General features: G+C 45.2%; 1 protein-coding gene across 1 annotated transcript; it reads right to left on the bottom strand.

Annotated features, from left to right (window-relative positions):
- Nucleotides 1-201: 201 nt before the first annotated feature.
- Nucleotides 202-24076, bottom strand: LOC119399643 (dual specificity mitogen-activated protein kinase kinase 6). The gene is made up of 9 exons (XM_037666458.2): nt 23155-24076; nt 18228-18291; nt 15351-15516; nt 14295-14414; nt 11666-11782; nt 10766-10945; nt 9273-9350; nt 3939-4078; nt 202-2999 (listed from the first exon to the last, which is right to left on the bottom strand). Exons 1-9 carry the CDS (start codon nt 23165-23167, stop codon nt 2837-2839), a joined length of 1041 nt encoding a protein of 346 aa, XP_037522386.1. The 5' UTR covers nt 23168-24076; the 3' UTR covers nt 202-2836.
- Between the last annotated feature and the right edge of the window lie 1203 nt (nt 24077-25279).

Consider the following 25279-nt stretch of genomic DNA (forward strand, 5'->3'; position numbering starts at 1 on the left):
GGTTATAAATGTTTCAAAGCGTTTTCCGCATTACCATTCCATGATTAGACACCCTGCCTGGTAAGCTTTTCATTGTACTAAAGAAAACAGGTACCATAAAAATTGGTTGTTGGTCCCTTTGAATGTTTGAAAGGAATGTCCAATGTTTGCAGCTGTCAATGCAGTTGATGACATTTTGGAAACACAAGATTTTCTAACAAGTATGACTTTGATGCTTTATTGCCATAAAGCGTGTCAATGGCAGAAGTCACTAGAAATATTTCCTTATTAAGAACAACTTCTGAAAAAGCAGCGACAAAAAAATAGTAAATTTACAGGCACTTTCGTAAAGGCCGCAAAGCAGGCATCTATAGGAAGCTGCAAACACAAGGCAAGCTTCCGAAAGCCCCACATGGCATAAATTTTGCTGCCGATAGATGTAGGCAAGCACAATTTCACCTGTATTAAAAAGTGCGTCGCAAAAGTGAGAACAACGTTCAAACATGGTCATTTGTACACCAGACATTGAATGGTGCTAAGCCTATGTCATAAGGTGAAATTTTTGTTGGCACCAATCAGAAATCATAGCAAGTGATTCTCGACACGACAAACAGGGATATAATGCATTTATAATGAAACAGTTTTAAAATTTGCTTGGCCATGGTTTTAGTTCGAGTATTCTTGCTTAAAAGAGAACCAGAAAACATCAAATCGAACATGGCGTCAGTTACAGCAAAGCAACTGTTTTGTTTGTGCCACACTCAAAATATTATGCAATTAGACAACAAGGTGTGAAAGCTCTCGCAAATATGTCTTTAAATCCGCTCCTCTAGAAAGGGAAGTTGGCTTTTTTTCAAAAAGGTGAGCACTTATCAAAAGAACAGAGCCATCGGTGTAGCTAACGCTAGGCCTGGACAAAGCAGCTTGATAACAATCCAAACACTGAGGCAGAAAACTGGGGTTACCTTTCAAACAAATACTGCAAAGACCAGCAGGATATACGTTACGCCTAGCAACAATACAGACATGCAAAGGCAATGTTTTCACTCCACGTTTCTTAGAAACCAATTTTGGGCAATTTACAGCACACATGTTTAGCGGTAAGCAACAGTTCCTTAGCATTGATTTGCATTAGTAAATCATTGCACTGTAACTTCAACTGCGATTTGGTTGGCGTCAACTCTTGTTCATTGCTTCAATATATAACGAACAAAACACTTCTCGAAATGCAACTTCCGTTATTATCAAGGATCGTCAGCACCATCTGAAGTGCATGCGTCATGGTGTGAGCCGTGATAAGCGATTCAGCTTAGCATTTCAGACAGAATTAGTTACGTTACAGGACATCTCAATAGCCATCCGTTAGGCTTGCCATCGTAACTGAACGGCATTTCCACCATTTCTGTTAGCATGATTAGTGCTTTTTTTTCAGCAGAGGCACCTCACAAAACCTCGCACATGCTATATTCACCGCGGCACGCACAGCGAAGACCAAGAAACAATCCACGGAGCCAGCACAGTGCAGAGGCGAAGGAAAGCTGCACGATGACACGCGAAGCGCTGTGCTACTGCGCAACGCTTCGAAGCAATTCAACGCCATAATGGCGTCCGCTGCGTTGACAGGCTTCCAAATGGAAGAATAACGCACTGACTCGCACTGACCGTAAATGAGTACATACCGAGTTACAGTCGAGCCACGATTCTTCTGCTTCGTGTGGCTTTCGAGCCGCACATAAACGGTCCGCCCACACCAATAACTCGCAGAAGCTACACACAATTTCTCTCAGATCTACTAAGCTAACACTTCAATCCTTCATCGGATGAAATGAGGTACACTAGTCTTTTTCCTCCCCTACAAAAAAATATCGACAAAAAAAGAAAAACATGAGCAGGTGAGGAGAAGGATTGATAAACAGGTGCGAAAACAGGACGTGCTCTGAAGGTCTATAAGGTACGCGAGACCATAGTCCAACTGCATTTGAACTGTGTTAGGCCATGAGTGGCACTTCGCTGGTATGATGCGCCATTGCACACACGCACACAAATGGTTCAGCCGCGTCCTGGCTCCAACATTTTTCTCGCTCGCTTTCACGAGGCTGACGTCCATTTTTGACACCAAGCCACTTTTGGTGCCTCGCACGAAATTGTTCTCGGCACCATCGCTCGGGCCGCCGTCGACGCTGCACCAAAAGCCAGCGACACTCCACTGAAAACGTGGTGCGGTTTTCTGTAAAGCAGCTTGGTTCGATGTGGCGTAATGGCATTTCGCAGTCCCTCCTGACCGACTGTGATCCACCAGATGCCGTTCCTCGCAGGAGCTCGTCCGGTGTGTCTTTGATAAACCGAGATGCACCGCTTAAAAGGCAGCAGTGTGAAGTGCTTGCACACAGTTGCAACTCGGTCCTGCTATGTCGCTGAAGACGGGCGATCTGTCCTGGAGCTAAGAAGTACTTGGGCACTGGAGAGCTTGTTTTTTTGGTGGCACATCGTGCAGTGCGGCAGGCACACGGAGTTTGAGTACCTCTTGGAGATCCACACTGAGTTTTGTGAGACCGCAAGAGATGCTGAGCGATGCTGAAAACTGTCGAGAGCACATGACACTCGCTGTTTTTCTCAGCAACGGCAGGCTTCCTCTTGAGGTTTCAGTCTCGCCGAACTTGAGGATCATTCTGTGCCAGACACCGGCAAACCTAGTGACTCATCGTGACAAGCTTTGGCGAGATCTATTGGGTCTGTCGGTGTGCAATGGCAATCTGGGTTACAAGAGACCCGGGTGATCAGCCGGTTCCTGCGTGGGCATCCAGCAGCCGAAGTCGAGCGGTAGCCGAGCCTCTCCGATTGGATTAGAGCAGCGCGGCTATGGCTCGTCGGACGGTGAGGACTCCTTCTTGGCCTCGGTGCCGTCGAGGATGGTGGCAATGAATTCGGAGATCTCTACCGAGCCCTGAGAGTGATGCTGAAGAAACGGCATTTTGAGTAGCTGCGGGTAAGTCGGCCTCTTTGTCGGGTGCTTTTGGAGGCTGAGGGGGAAAAAAAAAGAAAAGAAGGAACGCGCATGAAGGCAGGTCACTTTGCGCTGCTAGCCAGATGATTGTGTTATGAAGTGGCAATACTAAAATAGACTCTCAGTAAATGGAAATATCTTAAACGCAATTGCTGCTTAAATGTAACGACTGCCTCTAATATGACTGGTTTCATAGTTGAATTCTGCACCTTTGTTCATCTCTCAGTAAATAACACTCCTGTTAAATGCTGCTGTATATTGAAACCTGCTGTATATTGAAGACTAGTGCAAATGCAGAGGCAACTTATAGGACTACGGATGATAAGTAATATCAGACACAAAGCGGAGTTTTTAAAATAATGTAATATGACCGAATCGCCAAAAGGACACAGCAATGCTACTCTGCTGAGCAGAATTTGAAAGCTAGAAACCTCTGTAGCCAGAGATAATGAGCACTTTAAAATCTTTTAATACTCACAATGTTGAGTGTACCTAAAAAAATTGCCAACTTATGTATTGACAGTGAAGAGGCACTCTGCTTTATAATTGGCGCAATAATTATCGGTGTGAAAAGCAAACATTTTGATAAGGTTTCTCATACTATTTTCGCAGACGGGAGGCAGGAATATTGGCTTCCATTATGTGTTCTATATATATAGCCTGCCCGCCCGCTCTTCCAGACCCCTCCCACTGAGGCCCTTACGATCAGAATGCTATTCGATCAGAATGGTACGCACTAATATCATCAGAATGCACTAATAATTAAATGGTATCAGAATGGTATCAAAATGGTATTTAGGAGGGTGGCCGCCCCGCCCTGCACCCCCTGTGCACACGCCTAAGCCGATGGCGACAGCTTTTTCCTGTATTTTGTGACTTAGAACTAGGGGAGTTTTACCGTGTGATAATCCAGAGCAGAAACAAACATCCCTACTGACATAAGACCACTACTCACCAGGCATCAATGAAATCTTCGTACTCTGGTGAGAACTGTCCCGTCGGCAGTCGGGGAGGGTCGTCTTCGACCACGTGCTTGAGCTGCTCAAACGGCGTTCGGAAGGTGGGATACGGGAACCTGCCTATGGACAGTTCAATCTGCAAGGCACGAAGCAGCTACGTTAAGGAACAAAAAAGAAAAAAAAAGGAACGTACACATAAGTGATATAAATGCCATATTATTTGTGCTGAGCAGGTGCTGCAAAATCGTCCCACAGCTTCCGAGGTCCACTGCTGCGACAAAGTGTAGAGCTGGCAAAAATAATAATTTTAGCCCTTATTGGCAATTTTCAATGACATGTACTTTCATGTCATTTACTTATTTATTTAGTTTGACACTACATGGATTTACATTATTGCCATGGCGCTGGAACAAAGGCAAACAAACACACCTGACTGGGGCAGACCCAAGCAACATACTAGTTACATTTGAACTACAGCCAGTCATTAATAGACACTGATGAAAATTGTAATGTTCACAAAGAACGATGCAACATATGTCCATTCATATTGATTCATTTAATAATAATAATAATAATAATAATAATAATAATAATAATAATAATAATAATAATAATAATAATAATAATAATAATAATAATATCTGGATAAGGAGTGTTTCTTCGCCTTATCTAGTGCCATGGCAATTGTGTAAATCCATGTATTTGTCAAGATACAATTCAACGTCACCAAGTAACACATGGAGACTGCAGGAGACAGTCAAATACTTTGAGATTAATTTCAACCACATGGGTCCAATGTCTACCAATGCCAGATGGCAAATCCTTTTTTTTCTTTATCTTGTTCCTAACAGAATTTCTGCTTAAGCACTTCATTATTATTAACGTCATGCATACCAAGCAGTGGCGTAGGCAGAAATTTTTTCGGGGGGGGGGGGGTGAGCACGCCCTTGATCCGACGTGGGGTCCGGGCCGGTAAGTGTGGTCGAGTGTCATTTTGTGCTCTGTATCCCATGGCAGAAAAAAATTTCAGGGGGAGGGCATCTGCAGCCCTAAGGTAATCACTGTGGAACCCCGTTTATACGACTTTCAGGGGACCACGCAAATTGAAAAACTAAGAATATAGGCAGTGAAGCTGAGTCTCCCTAAAAAAAACAGAGAGAAAAAAAAAAAAAACACTGCATGTATAGACCGCCTGAATAAGCCTACGGTGTGACCCTGCACTTCTTCAATGAAGATAGACAAATTATTTTTGAAAATGGTAGCTAAGCATTTAATTGAAGGAGGTGTGAGCGAATCTTCCTTCTTAACTTCAAAAAAATCGAGTACAACGCGCATTTTTTTTCCCGATAAATCGAGTTCGAAAACTGCCTGCACGAAAAAACAAAACTGAAACTGTGTTGGCAACAGCCTCCCGCCAGAAGAATCAGATATAGTGTCATCGCCATCACATAATGGCAATGGAGCACATTTTGTTGTGAGTTCTCGTAGGATCATGCGTAGGATGCTTTCGTGCGCAACTGAGCTGTGCGCATTGTATTTGTTCCCTTGTGAGGTGCAATTGGTGATTTGCCACTAGTCTAGGTAATGGCCCTGGATATGTATGCCATCAAGGCATGTTCAGAAGCGATCTTAAAGCCATGAAAATAAATTTTCCATTCTAAGAAGGCATACTGTACCTGTCTCACTCTATTTTTTCCTAATCGCGAACTTAGGGGCGCTAAGTTTTTATCTGGCACCCGCGAATATTTGGTCAGCGTTAGATTCAAGTAAAAAAGATGATTTTTTTTCTCCACCAGTATCAGAGAGTCGTCGTACAATGCGGAGTCAGCGTAAAATTGCGTCACATGACCGAGGTTTTTAATACATCATTTCTATGGGGGTTCTGCCGGGTCCCAACCGATTTGTCGTAAAATGCGGGTCGCCGCGAGACCGGGGGACGTATAATCGAGGTTCTATTGCACTTAAATAGTTTTGCTTTGCTTATTACATGTTCTTGTTATTTCTAAAAAAATAATGTCTGTGTCTTCAGGCAATTCAGCTCTAGGATTAGAACAGCGTGATCACTCACAGGCATTCTTTTTTTTTTGGTTCTATGTAATGAAGAACGTCTACTACATCGTCGTTTACAGAGAAGGTCCTCATGTTGGTTGTCAATACATCAAAACATACCACACAGTTTGATTCTCTGCTAGCAATCATGCATTTCTGTCAAAGTTGAGTGCTGACAAAAACCAGCCTCAGCCATTTAAGATGGCAGGCCGTTCTTAAAAAGAATGATCCTAGGACCCTGGACACAGAAATCTAGTAAGTACAAGGGCACCTGGATTGCTAACTGCTCTTGAACACAAGTAGGCTACAAGAGTGCGCTGCAACTGCATGTAAGCAAAATGGTAGGTCCGTTCGATTCACCTGCACCACTTTGAACTGCTTCATGGCAGTGCACAAGAAGTTCAGATATCGTACAGCGCCAGTATGGTAGTGCAAGCACAATGTGGCATTAGAAAAGAATCGCCAGGCACCGACACGACACAGGTCATATGTGTTGTCTGTTTATTAAGTGCCGTCCATGTACGTTTGAGAAGCCATGACCTGTACGTACAGCAGATTCATGACGCGTAAACACACCCCACATTGCACAAGCACAGCACATACAGTAGAATCTCGTTACAACGAACTTAGTGGGACCGCCGAATTTAATTTGTTATTCTGAAATATCGTAGTGCAGGAGGTGCCCGTGTTGGGGCGTAAACAATGAACGAAAACACTGGGCACCGAGTGGAAACAATTTACTGCTTAAAAAAGTCGGTTATCTTCTTCTGGCGAGTAGAAAGCAGGCGCTGGTGCATGTATGCCTCCACGTCCGCAAACTTCCTAAGGATGTCTTCGGGTACATCCTTGCAGCACCCGAGGTACGATCGGGTCTTCTCAAGGAACACCACAACATCCGGGCTGGAAATAGTCTTTTCCGTTGTCCCAGACTCTGCATCTCCAGCGTCGTCTTCGTCACTGCTAGAGCAATCATGCTCACGCACTTGACTCACGATTTCTTCGCAGGTGAGCTCTGCGGACGTAGCCGCTGCGCAGTCACTGTCTAGGTAATCTTCGAAGGTTACCGCAGCGTCTACCGGGAGCTTCTCGGTAAGCTCATTCCAAAGCTCTGGGTCGAGCTCCACTTCGTCATCACAGTCTCGTGGCGTAGGCTCGCAGTCTTGTGGTGTAAATGAAGTCTCGAGAAGACCTGCCTTTCGCCAGCAGTTGCTAATGGTGCTTGCCTTGACATTCCACCACGACCCTGTCAGCATTTCTGCGGCTTGACGGACATTGACCTCCGTGGGCAGCTTCAGTCGTATGTTAACGAGAAGGCGCTGCACAAGTCGCTTCCGAAATTCGGCCTTCACACATCTTATTATGCCCTGGTCTAAAGGTTGGAGCAAAGACGTACGATTCGGGGGCAGAAATTCAAGCTGCACATTGCTCAAACGCACGTTCACCATATGTGCCGAGCAGTTATCAACGATTAGAAGAACCTTTTTTTGTTTCTTCTTCATTGTGTTGTCGAACTGCAGCAGCCACTGTGTGAACAGTTCCCGCGTCATCCATGCTTTCTTAATTGCCCGATAGTCGCAAGGCAACGAGACAACGTTTTTCAAGCAGCGAGGCTTGGCGGACTTGCCAATAACAAGAGGCTTGAGTTTTTCCGTGCCTGTGGCGTTGCAGCAGAAGAGCACTGACATGCGAAGATGCGATTTTTTTCTGCCCTTGCATTTTTCACCTTTAAAGTTCATTGTCTTATCAGGTGACAGCTGATAAAAGCACGCCGTTTCGTCGGCGTTGAAAACGTTGTCTGGACTGAACGACTCGATGATTTCCTGAAAGCGCTCGTTCCGCCAGGCAATCGCACTTTCGGCATCGGCCGCCTTTTCTCCCCCACACCCGACTTGCCACATGATGCCATTCCTTTGCCGGAACCGACAGAGCTATCCGGCACTTGCGTCGAAGCCGGAGATGCCCAAAGCAACTGCGAACTGTCGCGCCTTTTCTTGAATAATAGGGCCTGACAAGGGCACACCGTGTTGTCTGGCATCCTTAAACCATCTGAGGACGGCATCGTCGACGGTTCGGTAGTTGCCCAGCCGCAAGCGTTTTCTTGAGGGAGCCAGCTGTGATTCTCGATGTAATTTCATGATCTTCTCCCGATCCTTCAGTATCGTTGCCACTGTTGACGGCGCGATATCACGCTCCCTGCATATGTCCACTTGCTTTTTTTCCAGCATTCAGCTCCGTCAGAATTTCCTGGAGCAAAACCTGGCGTCACTTCTTTTTAATGCTAGGGCCAGAACTCATTGCCAGAAAAGCGACCGCACAACAAGATCTCAACTTCACAGCTCCAAACGACAGCAACTGGAAACGTGGTGAGAACAGCAGCAACAGCGGGACTAAACCCACGACGTTGTTTGATTTGGTTTGACCAGTTTGACCGGTTGGTGACGCTCGCGTTGATGTTGACGCTGGTGGGGCTGCACCCGTTGAAGCGGGTTTCCCGGTGCATATCTGCTGCAGATGATGATAGGTGTAAGCTTCTGTGATTTCCATACCGAAACATTCATGGAACTTTGTAATAATGAAGCATCTTGTTGATTTCGGGGTTAAATTACGTACGTTAATCTGAAATATTCGGTATTCTGAAATTCGTAGTACTGAAAGTTTTTTACATTGGCAATATAGGCATTTTGGCGGGAATTTAAAAAAATTCGTTAATCTGATGTTCGTAGTAATGAGATTTTACTGCACTGTGTAAATTGGGTTCAAACTGCGTTGTGTGCTGCATCGTCTGCTGCACTGCTGCGTGGCACTCGCACATCTGCACAGAGCCAGACCGTAGGCAGAACTGGGTGTGAGGAAAATAGTGAACCTTTCCCACACGTTTTGAAAACCAACTTCTCAGTTCAGAGGACACCATTTCGGCACCCCCACAGCAAACTGTGGGGTGCAGCACCTCATAAACTGGTTCAGGTGGTGCAGGCACTGCACCACCTGAACTGAGATGTCGTCTTTCCTTTTCTTGTGCTATGTTCTGTTGGTGTTGGCCATCATGACCACCAGGACCTGTTCATCAGTAGTTGTGTGGGCACCGATTCACCCAAACATTTCCCATTCCTCTCCCTTACTTCCAGGGTGCATCCACAATTAACCCCCTCACCTTTGCCCTTTCATCTCTCGCTCATAAAGTGATAGCGCTAGATATGTCCATCCCAACAAGCATTTATATAGACAACTTGGGGTGAGAGTTCTTGCATGAGAAGCAACGACTGTCCTACGCCAGTCCTCACCATGGTAATGCCCAAGCTCCAAACATCGGACTTGACATCATAACCCATGTCCGAGTGCTCCGGGTTGATCCGCTCGGGCTGCACACATTCAAGACACCGTAGTAAGCACACAGATGCTCAAATCATAACTGATGCGTAAGAAAAGAAATGACAGTAAAGAAAGCAAGCTTAACTGTTTCCACACAAGCTAGACATGCCGTCTGTGTTGTGAAATGCGCGAGCCTGACTGATAACTCCGACACAAAAAACTGGGAAAAGCTAGCTTATTTGGATGCTCGCTTTACAGATGTGGTGTACAGTCGAACCTGGATATATCAAATCTGAAGGCGATCACAATAAAGTTCTATGTATAGGTAGTTCGATATCTAAAACATACAAAATATTCAGGGGGATCCTACAACACCTACACAACAATTCACTGAATGTAGGTTCGATATATGCGGGTTGTCCAACAAACAAGCCTTAACAGAAAAAAAAAGAAGTAGAGAGAGAGAAAAACAACCACAACCAGTTGACCTCAAGTCATCCATTTCCAACAATAAATTGTAGTTGCCACTTAAATATGCACCGAATTGACACACACGACTGTGTTGCCGAGATTACCGTATTTACTCGAATCTAACGCGCACCTTTTTTTCGACAAAACGAGTCGAAAAATCGCATGCGCATTAGAATCGAGTACCGAAAAAGAAAAAAACTCGGTTATCGTATTGCCATCGGCATTTCAAAATGGCCGCCTCTTACGCGCCTCGGCCGTTTCTGTCATTGTTTCAGTTCGTACAAATGCTGAGTTTGTCATCCCGTTCTGCATTCGCATCGGCGGCATGGAAGTGCCCATTTCAAATACTCGACGAGTGCACCACGATGTCGCATTTAAAAGAAAAGTTATTACATGTGCAGAGACGGACGGAAATCGGGCCGCATCGCGGTCGTTCCGAGTTGCCGAAACGTGCGTGCGAGACTTGCGCAAACAGAAGCAGAAGATTGTTTTACAGCAAAGCTTCACGAAAAAGTTTCTGTGGACAAAAGCAGGGCCGGTTTGCCGAAATCGAAGAGCGTTGACAGCGACGAAGACTGATCCATTACGCGACTCGTATCGCTCCCGTAGTGGTGACAGTTTCAGCGGCAAGGCCAGCCGTTTGACTTTGTGTTTTCTTTTTTTTTCTTTTTTTTGAAACTTTAGTTCTTTAAAACCCAAATACTTGTTCTTCTGAATGTGCGAAGGTGGACTCCTACGGACTTCTTTTGTTCATTTCTCTCACGAAAAATGGGTGCGCGTTACAATCGAGGGCGCGGTAGAATCGAGTAAATACGGTAGTCTAGGTGCCGTTCTTATAAAGTACAAGCTGCGCAACATCACCCTGCCCAAGTTTCTAGAGTTTTCAGGATAAATGTGACTAAAAAGGGGACCTCAACAACTGCCTTCAGACCGGCTCACACCAAAAGAGTTGCAGCGGCAACTACACATTGAAACGGGCACGAAAGCCACTCACGGCCATGTACGGCTTGCAGCCAGCGTTGACCGTCTTCGCCACCGAGTCAACCAGGTAGCCGGAGATGCCGAAGTCACACATCTTCACCTCTCCACGCCGGTTGAGCAGGATGTTGGACGGCTTCACGTCTCGGTGGATCACATGCAGCTGGCTCTGGAGGTAGTGCAGCGCACTCACCACCTGGACAGCAATGGTGAGAGCAAACAGTTGAAAGAATTAAATAAATTTGAACGTGAATGTCAACACGAATGCAAATCACAGTAGGTTAGAAAAAATAGTTCTGGGCTTGCCTGGCTCATCTCCGCACCACCTATCCTGCCACTCATGTCTATGCCTCTGGTAACCCAGCAATCCGCAAACACTAATAAGTTTTCAGACAAGCTAATACCCTCTATTCTCAGATTTATTTTGGAAAAGTGACAATTTTGGATAAACTCTCTGCCAAGCTGAGTAAATTGCCACTGCATATATCAAGGCAGTGAAAAGTACTGCTGCCTGTTAACTCCGCATGACCCAACACCACATATTACGATAGTCACAGTCTCTGGAACACTACGTGGTGAGCCTGCAGAGACAATACAGTGACTATAAATAAACTCTGTGAACATTCAAGTCCAAATGTCCACTCTACATATCCACATACAGCAGCACACACACATCTACTCGGCAAATACACATTGGACATAAGCCTATCACAGCTACCTCTCCGAAAACAGGCCGATACAACCACAGTTGTGCTCTTTCATGTACGCAATAACCCTGAATGAAAAAAAAAAAAAACCATGAGGTGTCTGTGCACTAAGTGCAAGTCTGTATCCAGGGCTGCTGTCGAACGGCCGCCATTGAGACATGACACCATACTGGGACACGACGATGACATGAAGGCAGTTAGCTACTCACGGAAAAGGCAATAGTCCCCAGTATGCTCTCAGGGATGGTCTTTCCTTCGCTGAACACCTTGTGGTAGAACTTGTCCAGAGACATGTCCATAACCTCCATACAGATCCACACGTCACCCTGCAGTGACATCATACACGCGAGCGTTGTCACATACTGCAAGAACAACTCCTGATTTAGCTTTGCACAACTAGTACCTTCCAACCCATGATATGACCAGGAGCCAGATTTTGTAATGATCTACGACACCAAATGGACAATATGAGAGACAAGAGTGGTAAGGATCATATAAGTAGGACTGCACTTGAAAGGAACATCGTAACGGTACATCAAACATGCAATACAAAAACATAAGAGTTCCATTAATGCTTTCATCCCTATAATGTGTAGCCAGTGTCTGGTTTCGCATTAGTAAACACTCATTATAACAACAGTGTTTGGGCCAATGGCTGGCAGTGAAAAACGATTGCAAATGAAGCAGACCATCACAAAAAGTCACAGTAATGCCGCAAGGGCAAAGCTATAAATGCGACAGCCACAAATTGGAATGTTATACGGAGTAATGCTAGCAGTTCACTTCTTCAGCATCAAATATAACGTAACTCTGCAAAACGCTGATGTAAGGGAATACGGCCGCTACAGCGAGCGAAGCGGCTCTCGTGTCACTTCAATGTGAAGTAAGCGGCAGCGCATCCAAAGGCATGAGCTGTATGATGATCTGAGTCGAGGTAGCACTCTCATCACCAGCCATGATTACAGTGCTCACGAATTCAAACGCGACATCAATTTTTTTACTATAACGACTTGTACATGTATTTGTTCGAGATAACCACATCATGTTGCGACAAAATTGGTCTGTAAAGATAATGTTGGCTCTGGTCTACGCATTCGAGTCGAAATTATGCCGATATGGCCCGAACTGAAGGCATTGGAAACGAAAGTATGTGCGTTACTTAGCCCTAAATTGTCCTGTTTCAATCCGTGAGTAGTGTACACAGCACCAGAACAATCAGCGGGCTGCCATCTTCTGTTCCGTTCAGAATGGGGCACTGCCTAGTTAATCAACAAAAGTTCCAGTTTTGTTTGACATATTAGCAACAGGGCGTTTCCACGTCTTTCACAGCACCCCTAAGCAAACAAATGGTGTGTGCATGGCCCGGAAGCAGTGGTGTAGCCAGGGCAGGGGGGGCACACCGGGCTTGTGTTCCCCCTGTCCCCTGATAATTTTTTTCCCATGGAATACAGAGCACAAAATGACACTCGACCCCACTTATCTGCCCATACCCAATGTGAAAACAATTTCTGGCTACGCCACCGCACGGAAGACTTCGACCAATCATGGAGCGTTACTGGCTGATATGGAACCCAAACAGAACGGAGTAGTTTTATATCATTATGCCCATAATGTGTGTTAAAGGGACACTAAAGGCAAATAACAATTTATGTCAGAGTGAAAGCCCAATGTATGACAACTTCTAAAACGGCAATATTATCAACAGCAGTGCCCTACTTACCGAGAAATTAAGCTAAATGTATCACATGTCGAGCGCCACGAGTGGGACATTTTCAAAGTGATCCCGATGACGTATGGAAGTCGGCCTAAAATAAATCACTAGTAATCAAACTAGCAGCAGTAAAAGAAGAACATTCCGAGCATCAAAAGACGTAATGAAATGCTGTTTGTTCGTTTCCGCTTGATTCATGGAAAACAAAACCTCCGTGGCGTTGCCATGGGGAACGGCGCGCGTGGTTCAAAGGTTCCGTTTTCGCCGAACTGCGCCTCAGAGGTAGTTTCGGGATCGCGTACTGCCGTGCGTGTTTTGCGCGCTCGTGAAAGTCGCTCTGACAGAAAGTTCGACAAAATGCCGCATGCGTGTGATATTGCCGGATGCCCGAATGGTGCACAACGCCAGTGCTGCAGCAAGGAAACCGGTGTGTCTTTTCACTGGGTGCCGTGGAATGAACCCTTACGCTCGAAGTGTGCTAAACAGTCAAAACCTCTGCGTGTGTGCTCGCTGCACTTTCGTACTGAGGATTACGAGACCAACCGCAACTTGGTGAAGGCTTTGAATGTGCCCATCCGAGCAAGTCTTTGCCGCAGCGCCGTTGTTGCTACTGTGGGTCCCGCTACTTCCGCTCGGCTGCTACTAGTGTCGGCGGCCGCGCAGTAAAAGCGGGCAACGTTGGACACGGCAGCAGTGACGTATGAAAGTCGTATTTTCAGGCGGGAGATTTGAAGCGCGCTAACGCGATGCGGACCACTAAAAACGTGATTTTATTTCAAAATAAGCACTTCCTTGGCACAAAAGCAGCACTACGAGGTTTCCGGACCGCTATTTCAACAATCAACGTCGACTTAATATTTGCCTTTAGTGTCCCTTTAAGCAACAACTGTCCGTAGCAATGTACGACAACAATCTACAGCAGTGACTCAAGTGTTTACGGTGTGCTCCGTCCTGGCTTGTTCCTTCCTTCTTTCAAGCATTCTGCGCACTGAAAGAAGTTTTTCCCAGTCGAGTATTTCGTACCAACCAGCCCAAGCAGCCACCTTGTTCAAGTGTTTACAGCATTCCCCTTCTGAGCACGAGGTCGCAGTTTCGACCCCTGCCACTACAGACACAGAAACACCCACCTCTCGGAACAGTGCCCCATAGAATTGCACCGTGTTGGGGTAGTCACTGGTGCGCATGGAGACGTCGAGGTCCATCAGCAGGCGCTTCTGCTCCTGGTTGCACTCGGTGAACGTTATCCTCTGAAAAATCACAACAGAGAGGATACGGTTAGAAACTTGAGGACAATGGCACAGTGTACACTGTTGGTGGAAAAAGGACACTGGACTACAGGGTACATACTGATCGATTGATCGATCAATCAATCAATCAATCAATCAATCAATCAATCAGTCAGTCAGTCAGTCAGTCAGTATGGAGAGTGGATACGGTTAGAAAGTTGAGCACAATGGCACAGTGTACACTGTTGGTGGAAAAAGGACACTGGACTACAGGGTACATACTGATCAATCAATCAATCAATCACTCAATCAATCAGTCAGTTAGAGAGAGGATACGGTTAGAACAATCAATATAAACATTGCATATTATCAGATTGCGTTATCAGGACCAGAAGCCTCAACGAATAGTGACCAGTCCTATACAAACAATGTCAAGCCATACACTACAAACATTTACTAATGACCTTAAAAAATTACACGTTACACTTACAGTCAAACCTCAACATAAACATGGATAGACAAATCACCAGGTATAACAAAATGAATTTAGTTTTTCTTGTAACAATGAAACAGTGTCACAATTCATCAATGTACTAAAGAAATTTTCATGCAGGACATTTTTATGCTCTCATCCCTTCTACTGCTCCATGTGTCACATTTTACCAAGCCCACAGCCAATCATTTTTTTTCAAGGTGGGGGGGGGGGCACTTGCTGAAGGCCTTGGCTATTCGAGGAAAGCACCTATTTTTCAGCAATTATTTTTGGTAGAATTTCCATATGTAAATTGTGACATTTTAAATACTATTTCATTATTTGTTTCGAGATTAATCTTCCTAATAGTATAATATGTTTATACAAAAGATTTCTGGGAGGTGAAGGAGCAGTCCTAGCCCCCCACTGGCTACGGGCCTGTGTTTTACGTCCTTTTTTGTCAACATCAACGAAAGAAGTCTAACCTTTACAGCCATGATGGTGCCGCTGGGTACGTGAACCATCTTCTCGACAACTCCATAGGCACCTCGCCCGAGCTCCTCAATGACCTGGAGGTCGTCCGTGGAAACCTCGATTTCCTGGCCCTCGACAACGAGCCTCGCGTGGGAGTCCAGGTTGCGTGGAGGGGTGCTGCGTGCATAACACATGAAGTCTCGCAAAAGTCTCACGCACTCTTGCCGGTTCGTGCCAGGTCTAGAAGGGTCTCGCCAAGTCTCACAAGTGCTGTTGTGTCTCCTCTGGCAGCTACTACCAGCTACGTGCACCGCAACTGTGTGCTTTCTCAGCATTAGCAGTTAAAAGCCACAATAAGCAATTCTTGTCGCAGGACAATGTCTACGAAGTCTATGAAGGTCACGCTAGCTTCCTATTCAACTCTTAAAGGGACACTAAAGAGCAAAACGATTTTTCTCATGTTAGTAAAGTACTCTTTCAAGATACCAAAAACACCACGCTTGCTGCGAGAAGAAGCTTAGTAAGCGAGAAAACGCGCAAAAACAAAATGTGGGTGACGATGCCACCTTGAAGTTTCCGCACAATTCGCCGTGACGTCACATGTTTTGACGGCGCCTACTAGGGACTACGTAGTTCCTAATCGGTAAAAATGAAGTGAATTGTCCTCTGAGGGGGCCATAGACTTAACTTACCAAGTCTGGGGTAATTTTGTTGAGCCAATGACGCCAAAATACGATAAATATACTTTGATATCCGTGACGTCACGCATGGAGATTCCGGTGCGAAATTCAAAAATGAAGCTTTGAACTTGATTTTCTCCTCTAAACCTATGATGGCGAAATTAATGACATTATACTTCTCAGTGCACAATTTATCGATCTAGGCCGGTTCATTGTTTCTCTTTAGTGTCCCTTTAAATGCTGCTGTCTGCTAACGAACAACAAGAGAGATGTAGCGCAAACAGTGTTGCACATTATGTGCCCACATGTGGAAACACAGAGAGAAGGACACTTCTGCATACTGTATAATTTGCATGTTCCTCTTGAACCGATGATAATTTTAAGAAGCTTTAGGCGTGCCGTGTATGCTGCATCTACTAGCGAAGTTTTATCAACATGTGGTTGGCACATCATAGTCTTGGCCCCTCTTGCACCACCAAACTCAACATTAGCAGAAATTACAGGTACTGCTTGGTCCAACAAGTGAATGGCAGCACAGCTCTGGCCAAGTGACTAGATAGGAAATGTCTCTTTCAGGGAGTACTGACACAAAATTCGAAGGCGAGATAACCTGTGGGATAGATTTGTGTGGACACACACGCATCATCTACGAAATATCAACAGATAATATAGCCTAGAACATATTTAAAATCACGTTTAAAGTGCACGTCACGCCACTCCACGCGAAACGCGCATTGTCGGTGTCCTTGTCAACAACCAACGGCCACCTGCGTCACGAGTTTGTGTTGGCTGCCACGATTGTTGCAGGCGTTCTCTCCCACTGATTCCTAGCAGACCTTTTCAACGGAAAGAGGGGGAGACTTGCATGGGAGTACAAAGGCTGATGTCCTCGCCTCGGCAGTGCATCTTGGGGGGGTCACGCATATTTACAACGCCTCAGAGGGCATTGTAGCAGCACCAGGAAGCCTTCGTTGAAAAGAGTTGTCGACGTGGTGCTCATGTGCACACGGTTTTGTGTGCTCATGTAGCCAGCTATGTTTACACAAAAACCACGCTGGGTCCTGCCTCCCTCAGCGCTCTCCGAAACCAAAACTGTGCGTGGGCGCTACAAAACCATCTCCAAATAATTAACGGTCGCGCGCTCAAGCAAATTGCAACAGAAAAAACAAGATGCAATATTTTGGTGTCAGTGTTCCTTTAAAGGGACACTAATGTTAAAACACTTATCAACTTAGACTCGTAAATTATTCTTTAAGAACTGACTGTTATCGTTGCTAATTTTGCCATCATAGGTTTGTTATTAGGAGAGAAAGCCCCTCCCCTCTACAATGCTGTAAAGCCCTGAGGGTAAAATAAAATAAAAATAAAAAAGGTGAAATTTCATTCTTGAATTCTGTGCCAGAGCCCCTGCGCCTCAATCAATGTCAATGTGACATCACGGATTCCAATGCATCTTTTTCCCGTTTTGGTCACATCAGCTCAAAACTTCCGTGAACTTGCTCTGTTAAGTCTCTGAATCCCTTAGAAAACACTGTAGTTCATTTTTACCACTGAAGAATTCTGTAGGCCCTCGCAGACACTGCCAAAACCTATGACATCAAGATGAGCTGGTGAGGAAACCTTAAGGGAAGCATCACAGTCTCCATTTTCTGTATGCGTATTTTCCGGCTTACCAGGTGCCTTCTCGCAGTAAGAGTGGTGCTTTTGGTGTTTTGAAAGGGTCATTTACTATTACGAGGAAAATTAAGTTTTCTTTAGTGTCCTTTCTTCAAAGTGAGGTTTTCCTTACCGTTACTCCCCAACTTAGGAGCCGGTTGTTGTCTAGCCAAATAGAAACAAGCTTACTACACATTTATATTTGCCTCTAACCAACACTACCCTGTCTGCCCGATCCCACAGATAGTCCCACAACAGCATTACCATGGTGGCAGATGGGACCATGATTGTCAGAAGCTTCTTCAACGTGTTCCAGCCAACGGAGATTAATTGCCCAATCTGAATCTCCAACTTCCCAGTATTTCCATGCATACAACAGCACTACATTTCCTCTACAGGGGACCTTTAAGAACTCTAGTGGGCCCACATGAATTTAAACCCAGCTTGCAAGCCTTACCTTTTGAATAAATGGACAGGTCGGATTTACCGGAGGCAGTGAAATGTTCAGGTAAGTTAAAGAAAGACAAAAAAAAAAGAAAATCAAGCTCTTACACTCTCTGTTGAAGGTTCTGGTTGGGCTCTGGCATGATGATCTTCCCTAGCGTCTTTTTTCCAGCTGCACAGAAAAGTAAAAAAAGAACGGCATTTGAAGTCAAATGACAATTTGGTGAGGTGCTTTTAAACAATGCACAACCGAGGCTATAAAATGAAAAACATTGACAAAATTAACGGATGCAGAGAAAAATGAGACGCTCGCAACACACTCTCTCACAGGCACAGCAGGCAACTGATTCAGCACTCGTCCTGTGGTTATTGTGTCTTTCGTCTCGTCCTTCGTGTTGTTCTATTTTGCAAAAGATTACAATTGCCAGGTTTGGTCTTGTAACATTGTTTTGCAAGCAGTGCGTGGAAGTTCGTATGTCTCCTTCGTAACGACAACAACGAGCCCTCAAAACGTTTTCTGCGCTTAGAACTGCATCAGGCATGAGCCTGACAACACTTGGCTGCGGTTCCTGCGCACAGTGCGTTGCAGTTGTAGTGAAATGTAGAGTTTAAGCCCATACTGAATTTAAAGTAAATTCTGAAAATTGCAAATGTGAACTTGCCTTCTTGTTTGTGTAGCAGCAAGTGCAGGGGTACGTACCCTGACTCAGAACTCGCACAAGCCGGTATATATTGTAAATCTGTGCAAGGTTATCCTCAAAGCTTGTGATAAACGACACCTAACCCCTTGTGACATGCATTGTGACGACTGTCTATAAATGCATGAAATTTACATAATATGATGCCAAGGTTGTGGAGACAAAGTTAAAGCAAGTGGAAGTGTTAGAATAGATTACAGTGTATTTTACAGCAATTAATTGCAATTACAATGTAAATAATTTCCTAAGTATTGTACAGTCAATCATGCTATATTTCTTCATAAACTGAATTCAATGACCCACTCAAATTACAAGCGATAGTTATCTGCTGGCAGCAAGCACTCCTAAAAAGGTAAAAAAAGGAATGGAAAAATTCCTGCTGAAAAGCCCCATATCCAATGTCTTCTAAAACATCGTGCTGGTTTCACCAAAGCTATCGTGTGCAGCAAAATCATTCGACCAGAAGTGATATAAAGGAACATAGGCCACAACAATGCTTAATTTACTATTAGCTGAGTGTTTGAGGTCTCTTCCTTGCCAATAGTGTGCAGAAATGGCAAATGTAAGTCACGCCTTGAAATGAGGATGCCATGTTGCAAAGGGCTAATGGCACAGCAACAACAACATTATCTCCATCTGATAATCACGGCAAAACATACACAAACGCGAATGGGCGGGGTTGTTGCTGTCGGCACGCACCGGCTAGCACGAGAAAACAATCCTGCCCTAACTTAAGCTAGGGTGTCATTTCTAGAGCCATGCAGGTGGTCAAATACGGATAAGCATGCACTCGTTATCTGCTCTAATACATGCAACAATAGAAGTCACTTAATTAGAGAGAAAAGGCAATGAAAGTCCAGCAGAGATGGGCCAACGGAACTAAAGAGAGAAAAAAAAAAAGAAGCGCAAAATGCCAGCACAGATAACGTACTCGAGATATCGGATACACAAGCGGCTCTCACATGGCCTTATCGGCAAAACAGCCTCCAGCCAAACATTCTCCGCGAACCTTTACAACTGCATGAAACCGCTGCGGACAATTGCACCGCGGTGTGAGATTACGAAATGCAAACTCTCTTTGCTGAGCTCAGGTGACAGCAAAGGGTGCATTGTGTATGAAAAAATTCGACGGCCAACACAATGTGGAGCCAAAATCATGCGCGTGTTTTTGATGTTTTTAAGTTGTTGGAGGGTAAGATCAAAAGCATCATGTTTAAATAAGCATGAATGTATTATGCATTATGTATTTCATGTTTTGGGGGCAACGGGGTGATTATCTTTGGTCATATTTACATTTACTTGTGCATTGAGAATAAATTGCTTAATACATACTAATGTTGCGGACCACTAAAATATTTTGGTATTTCTTTCATAAAACTTTTGGCTACCCTCTGGTCACAAGTGCTTGCAGAGATAAATTTTTTGCGTATAATGATGAAACAAAGTAAATTTGATTCAACGAATTTTTCAATTTTCCCTGACTGTACTACAAATGTTCTTCCACACTAGAATTTCCATATATATACCAGCAGCACTGCAGAAAGCTCAAGGTCAACAACTTTTGTTGTAGCTCTCAAGGCTAAGACATGAAATTGAAGCACGCATGCGACGCTCGTGCATACAGTGCCATAATGTTGTTCACATATCCTAACATGAAAAATATGAAACTTGTGTAAAGTTTTGTTCCCTGCAATGACATACTCCAAGGATAGAAGTGACAACTGCCAAGAATGCACATGAAACTTCCGTAAAGTTTTGTTCCGTGCAATGCCTTACTCTGAGGACACAACTGACAAATGCATGCCAAGTGTGCACATTCTAGTTTACTTATTAATTTTATGCATTCTTGAAAGGTGAGACACCCTTTTCATTATGACGGTACTTTGCTCACGAAGGTATAAAACAGCGTGAATTTCAGGAACAATTAAGCACGCAGCGTGGAAGCTCCTTTGCTAGGTCTGAAATGTTCGTCACCTCTGGTGTGGTCCTAAACACTGGTCGTTCATAATTAAAAAATTCAAAAGAAGTCTCTGTTGATGCAGGTGAACTTATACAGACATTAATGGTCTTCAAAAGGTTATCCTGCAACATGCATGTCATCATTTATATTTAACTCTGCTTGCTCAAGAGAGGATAGAGGGACAATCACTGGACGATAAGGTTCCAGCTTTTGCAAAATCCCTAAAATTTGGACACGCACCTCGCTAGCAGCTGGCCACACATACATGCGATGCCTGTACAATCTCACAAACTGCTATGCATAAGGTTTACTACAGCAATATCGAAAGCCTGTACAGCCCCGGTAGCCCGGCCGTGATTTTTCTCGGGCGAGCGCGTGAGCGGGGAACGCAGTGTTACAGCCATGGTGAGGCAGGCAAAATCCCTAAAATGTGGACACGCAAAAACAGGCTGTTTTTTTTATGTAGCGGCCGTGGTTAAGGCATTGACAAAATCCAACTTCTATTGAAAACACGCCGAATGGGACGGACGCGTAAACGCGTTGCAGGTGCTAGTCGCGGAGGCCACAACAATGACGAATTACTTTACCTTACCACTCCCAGAGGTCAAAACCACCCAGCCGACCGGGAGAGTGGTAGATATAAAAGGCGCGTTCGTGAAGCCTCCAGAGTCTGTGACCGTGGCGCAGTGGATAGCGTGCCCGGCATCTGTTGTTGCGGACCGAGCGGTCGTGGGTTCGATGCCCGTTGACGGTAGCTTTTTTTCTTTGCCATCTGATTGTGTATATTTTTTCGACGTCATTTCCGTGACGGAAATACGTCACTGAAGTCTTGGTGGACCCCGGCATAAAACACTTTCGTGTTAAAAAATTTGCTGACAGTGTTGAATGATTTCACCCACGATAACATTTGAAATAAGTGCAGTGCCACTGTCTCACAAACTGTGGAAAAAATAGTGAACACGCAATGTCACGGCAAATTCTGCAAGCTACCATTGTCGACTATCTGCTGATATCAGGCCATTTGCCCGATTCAAGTTTGGCTTTTCTTGAATCATTCATGAAAAAAAGATTTCCCTAAATTTCCTTGGTGACAAAAAAATGCAAAGTGTGAGCATCCTCTGACACCCAAGGGCAGTTTGCGAAGTCCAATATTTGTTAGTGAAACAACATCAAAACTAATCAGCTTGCCAAGCAGCACTGCTGGTATATAATAACTGTTGGAGTTTTATGTCCCAGAACCATGTTATAGTTATTATAAACGCGGTAGTGGAGGGCTCCAGAAATTTCAACCACCTCGGGCCTCTAGCGCTTTGCCTCCAACGAAATGCAGCCGTCACAGCCGGGACTTGATCCTGCAACCTTTGGACAAGCAGCTGAGCATCATAACCCCTACATTACTGCGGCAGGTAATGAGCGCTTCTGGGTTGTCTGCACAAAAGTCTTCTATATGGTCTATTCTTAAATACATTAGCCAAATAATGACAGCATGATAGGCTGATCACTATTACAAGACGCTAACAAAACTTAGCATGCCATTCTTCTCTGATGTCATAAAACCTGTCACAAATGCTTGGGCTTCCCAAGTTTCCACCCCAGTAGAGGCTTAAATGTGAGCGCAGAGACTGTGCCTACTAATATCTAAGCGCCACAACTGCAAGATGGAGCCATCCTTTCAAAATCAGATGGCTTCTCATCCACTAATCAGATTTAGCAAATTGGATTGAGAATCATACACTGGTCGAGACGCATCGTCACCGTTTTACAGACACACCAAAACAATGACATCAGCACTTTGGGCAGCCACATCAGGCTCCAGCTCGAGAGATTGCGTTACACAGTTTTACGGTGCTCGTGTTCGCAGATACGAACTTGAACTCTGCCATAAGTTAGCACCTTTCGTGTGTTTCTTTTTTGTTTTTTGCTTTTGTACATTCAGGCATTGAAGAGCGTTACAGACGGTGCACACGTGCTGTGAAGCAAGCACTGAAAAGAAATAATAAGAGAAAAAGTGGCTTCTCTGCCGAAGACAAGCAGCTTGTCTCGAATGACGAATTGGTTACACCAACGTCACAAAGTCGGCATTCTTTTCCACACGAATCCGTACCACGCTTTCGGAAGGTTACCGAAAGCCGATCGGTAAGACCGGCTACGATTTTACACTCTGCGCGTTCACTGCAACTGCATTCGGTTAATTCGAGGAACCGGGAATTTCGATTTGAGCACTGCACGCCGTTTCTCTTCACGATCACAGCAAGAGAAATAGACTAAACGAAAAAGAGAGGTTAGATAACGTGTGGGCACAATCTATAAACACAGCGACGCGATCGCAGCAACAACCAAAGTACACAGATTGCAATCACTTCGCTTTCTTGCTCACCTAATCGCTTCATTTTGCCGAATAAACACCAAGAAACACGCGTGCAAAGGAAAGCGTTGCGTTGAGCAGCGGGCACCCGGGGGTCTTCAGGGAGGGACCGCCACCAAAGTAGCAAATACCGCCGGCCGGTGCGAACGCACACCGCTCGAGTTTCGTCGCACACACGTTACGTGCGTCCGTAGCGCGGTGGATATATTCGCACGCAACGGGCTGCCTCACGTTCACACGAGCACAGCACACGCGCAGCCCGAGCGCGATAGTAGCCGATCGGGCTGTCTCTTCTTACAGGTCCTTCCACTCTTTCCGGTCTTCTTCTTCACTCAACACACTGACCGCCGCACAACACTTCTTGCTCGCTCCGCGGCAAACTCGGAGAAACGGGCCGGGCTCGAATTCACACCAGAACCGAAGCTAACCGACGTAGACCGAAGTTACAGCAAAGCGGCGATCGCCAATTAGGCCTAACCTATTTCTCTCACTCTCGCCGCTCGCTCTTTCTCTCGCACTACCTACCGCCGCCGCAGTTTGTAGATCGCGGCGATGAATTTCGGTTTCGGCCGTCAGTTGGTCGCTAGCTCGTCGGGCACTGCCCGATGGATGCGATGGTCGGCAGCCGCCGCGCTCCGAACGACGAAGTTACGATGGCCATGCTGGTCTCTACCCCTTCGCTTTTTTCAGTCGCCCGCGGCGTACTCCTACCGCCACTTTTGCTACTACGAGCTCTCCTGCGCTACGCACGCACACCGCTGTCGATGCGTCGAAGGGCAGCAGCAGCAGCAAATGCGTTCCTTCGCTCCGCCTACAGTTGGCAGCGGCGACACGTTCGCAATGAGCCGCTGCTGCAGCCGGATGCAGCTCCTGTTTCGTTTCGCCTCGACCTAGCTTCCACCGGCGCCGTGTGCGCTTAATCAGCGCGCGTGATTCACGCACGCAGCACACGGACAACAACCGATAGACCGCAAAACTACGGGACGGGAACCACACTCTATCTTCGCTTTGGCCTGTTCTAGAACGAACGTTTGCGCTTTCTATGCTTAAAAATTAAACTATAAAAATTTTATTTATGACATAATGCGCTAAAAATTAGTTTGTGTGCTAAAGTTGAGATGTCGCCTAAAGCTGCATATGACTTTATAACGACTTCGTTTTTTACAAACACGAATGGCGCTGTTTTCTTTGCACCCTGTGTATGATTCGGGCTAAATTTGGTGTCTATGGCGTATTTTCTGCTTCCGAGGAGCATATGCTGAGGCCTCAATTATTATCGATACAAATCATTTACCGAGTGTACTCACTCTATGACTCGAAAAGAAGACTGAATAAAGCAAGTTTCGATGACGTATATACACGACGTCATAATCAGCTGCCGCGTTCGAGATATCGCGCGAAATTCAAGAAAACGACACTTCATGGATCTAACTACGGTGTGATCTAAACTAATTTATTAATAATAATTGTTGGGGTTTAACGTCCCAAAACCACGATATGATTATGAGAGACACCGTAGTGGAGGGCTCCGGAAATTTCGACCACCTGGGATAAATCTAAGTACGCGGGCCTTAAACATTTTCACCTCCATCGAAAATGCGGCCGCCGCGGAAATAACTTATTGTCCCAATCCAGAGGGCAACCGCAACTGGACTTCACTTGCCCCGTTCAAGCTGCAGAGAACACAATTTCTCTCAGAAGTTAATATTTCGTAAGGTAATATTGCATTTCCGCACCACATCTTCATGCGGGTGCTTTTGGGAGAAGCGCCATATATATCCATTGCGGAGATATTTCTAACAATATCGTAGAGGAAAGAAGATGACTTTTAAGGGCATGCATTTAAACCTAGGAGTGTTAGTCAGCGCCGATCGCAGCCATGGCGGCGAGTGTGGAACACTCTTTTTCTGCCTTTTTGGCGTCACGTAGCACGTGATCTTTTTGCGAGCTGGTAGCTGACCAATAATCCCTCGCATACTACCTGAAGGTATCAAATCTGCCAGAACGAGACCGTCGCTATAAATGGAGGAAAGAAGATGACTTTTAAGGGCTCGTTTTTCTTTGTTAGACACAATATTAATGAGAACTAACAGACAATAATGCCAAGGAAAGTATAGGGAATGTTATTTGTAATACT

Source organism: Rhipicephalus sanguineus, chromosome 7 (genome assembly GCF_013339695.2).
Source record: "Rhipicephalus sanguineus isolate Rsan-2018 chromosome 7, BIME_Rsan_1.4, whole genome shotgun sequence".
NCBI classification, from domain to species: Eukaryota; Metazoa; Arthropoda; class Arachnida; order Ixodida; family Ixodidae; genus Rhipicephalus; species Rhipicephalus sanguineus.

What these genes read in the sequence shown, in the direction of transcription:
- LOC119399643 (XM_037666458.2), bottom strand. An exon ending in GCACCATCATGGCTGTAAAG is followed by an intron (nt 14,415 to 15,350) that starts GTTAGACTTCTT and finishes GTGATTTTTCAG; the next exon opens with AGGATAACGTTCACCGAGTG. An exon ending in GAAGATTTCATTGATGCCTG is followed by an intron (nt 3,000 to 3,938) that starts GTGAGTAGTGGT and finishes TTTCCCCCTCAG; the next exon opens with CCTCCAAAAGCACCCGACAA.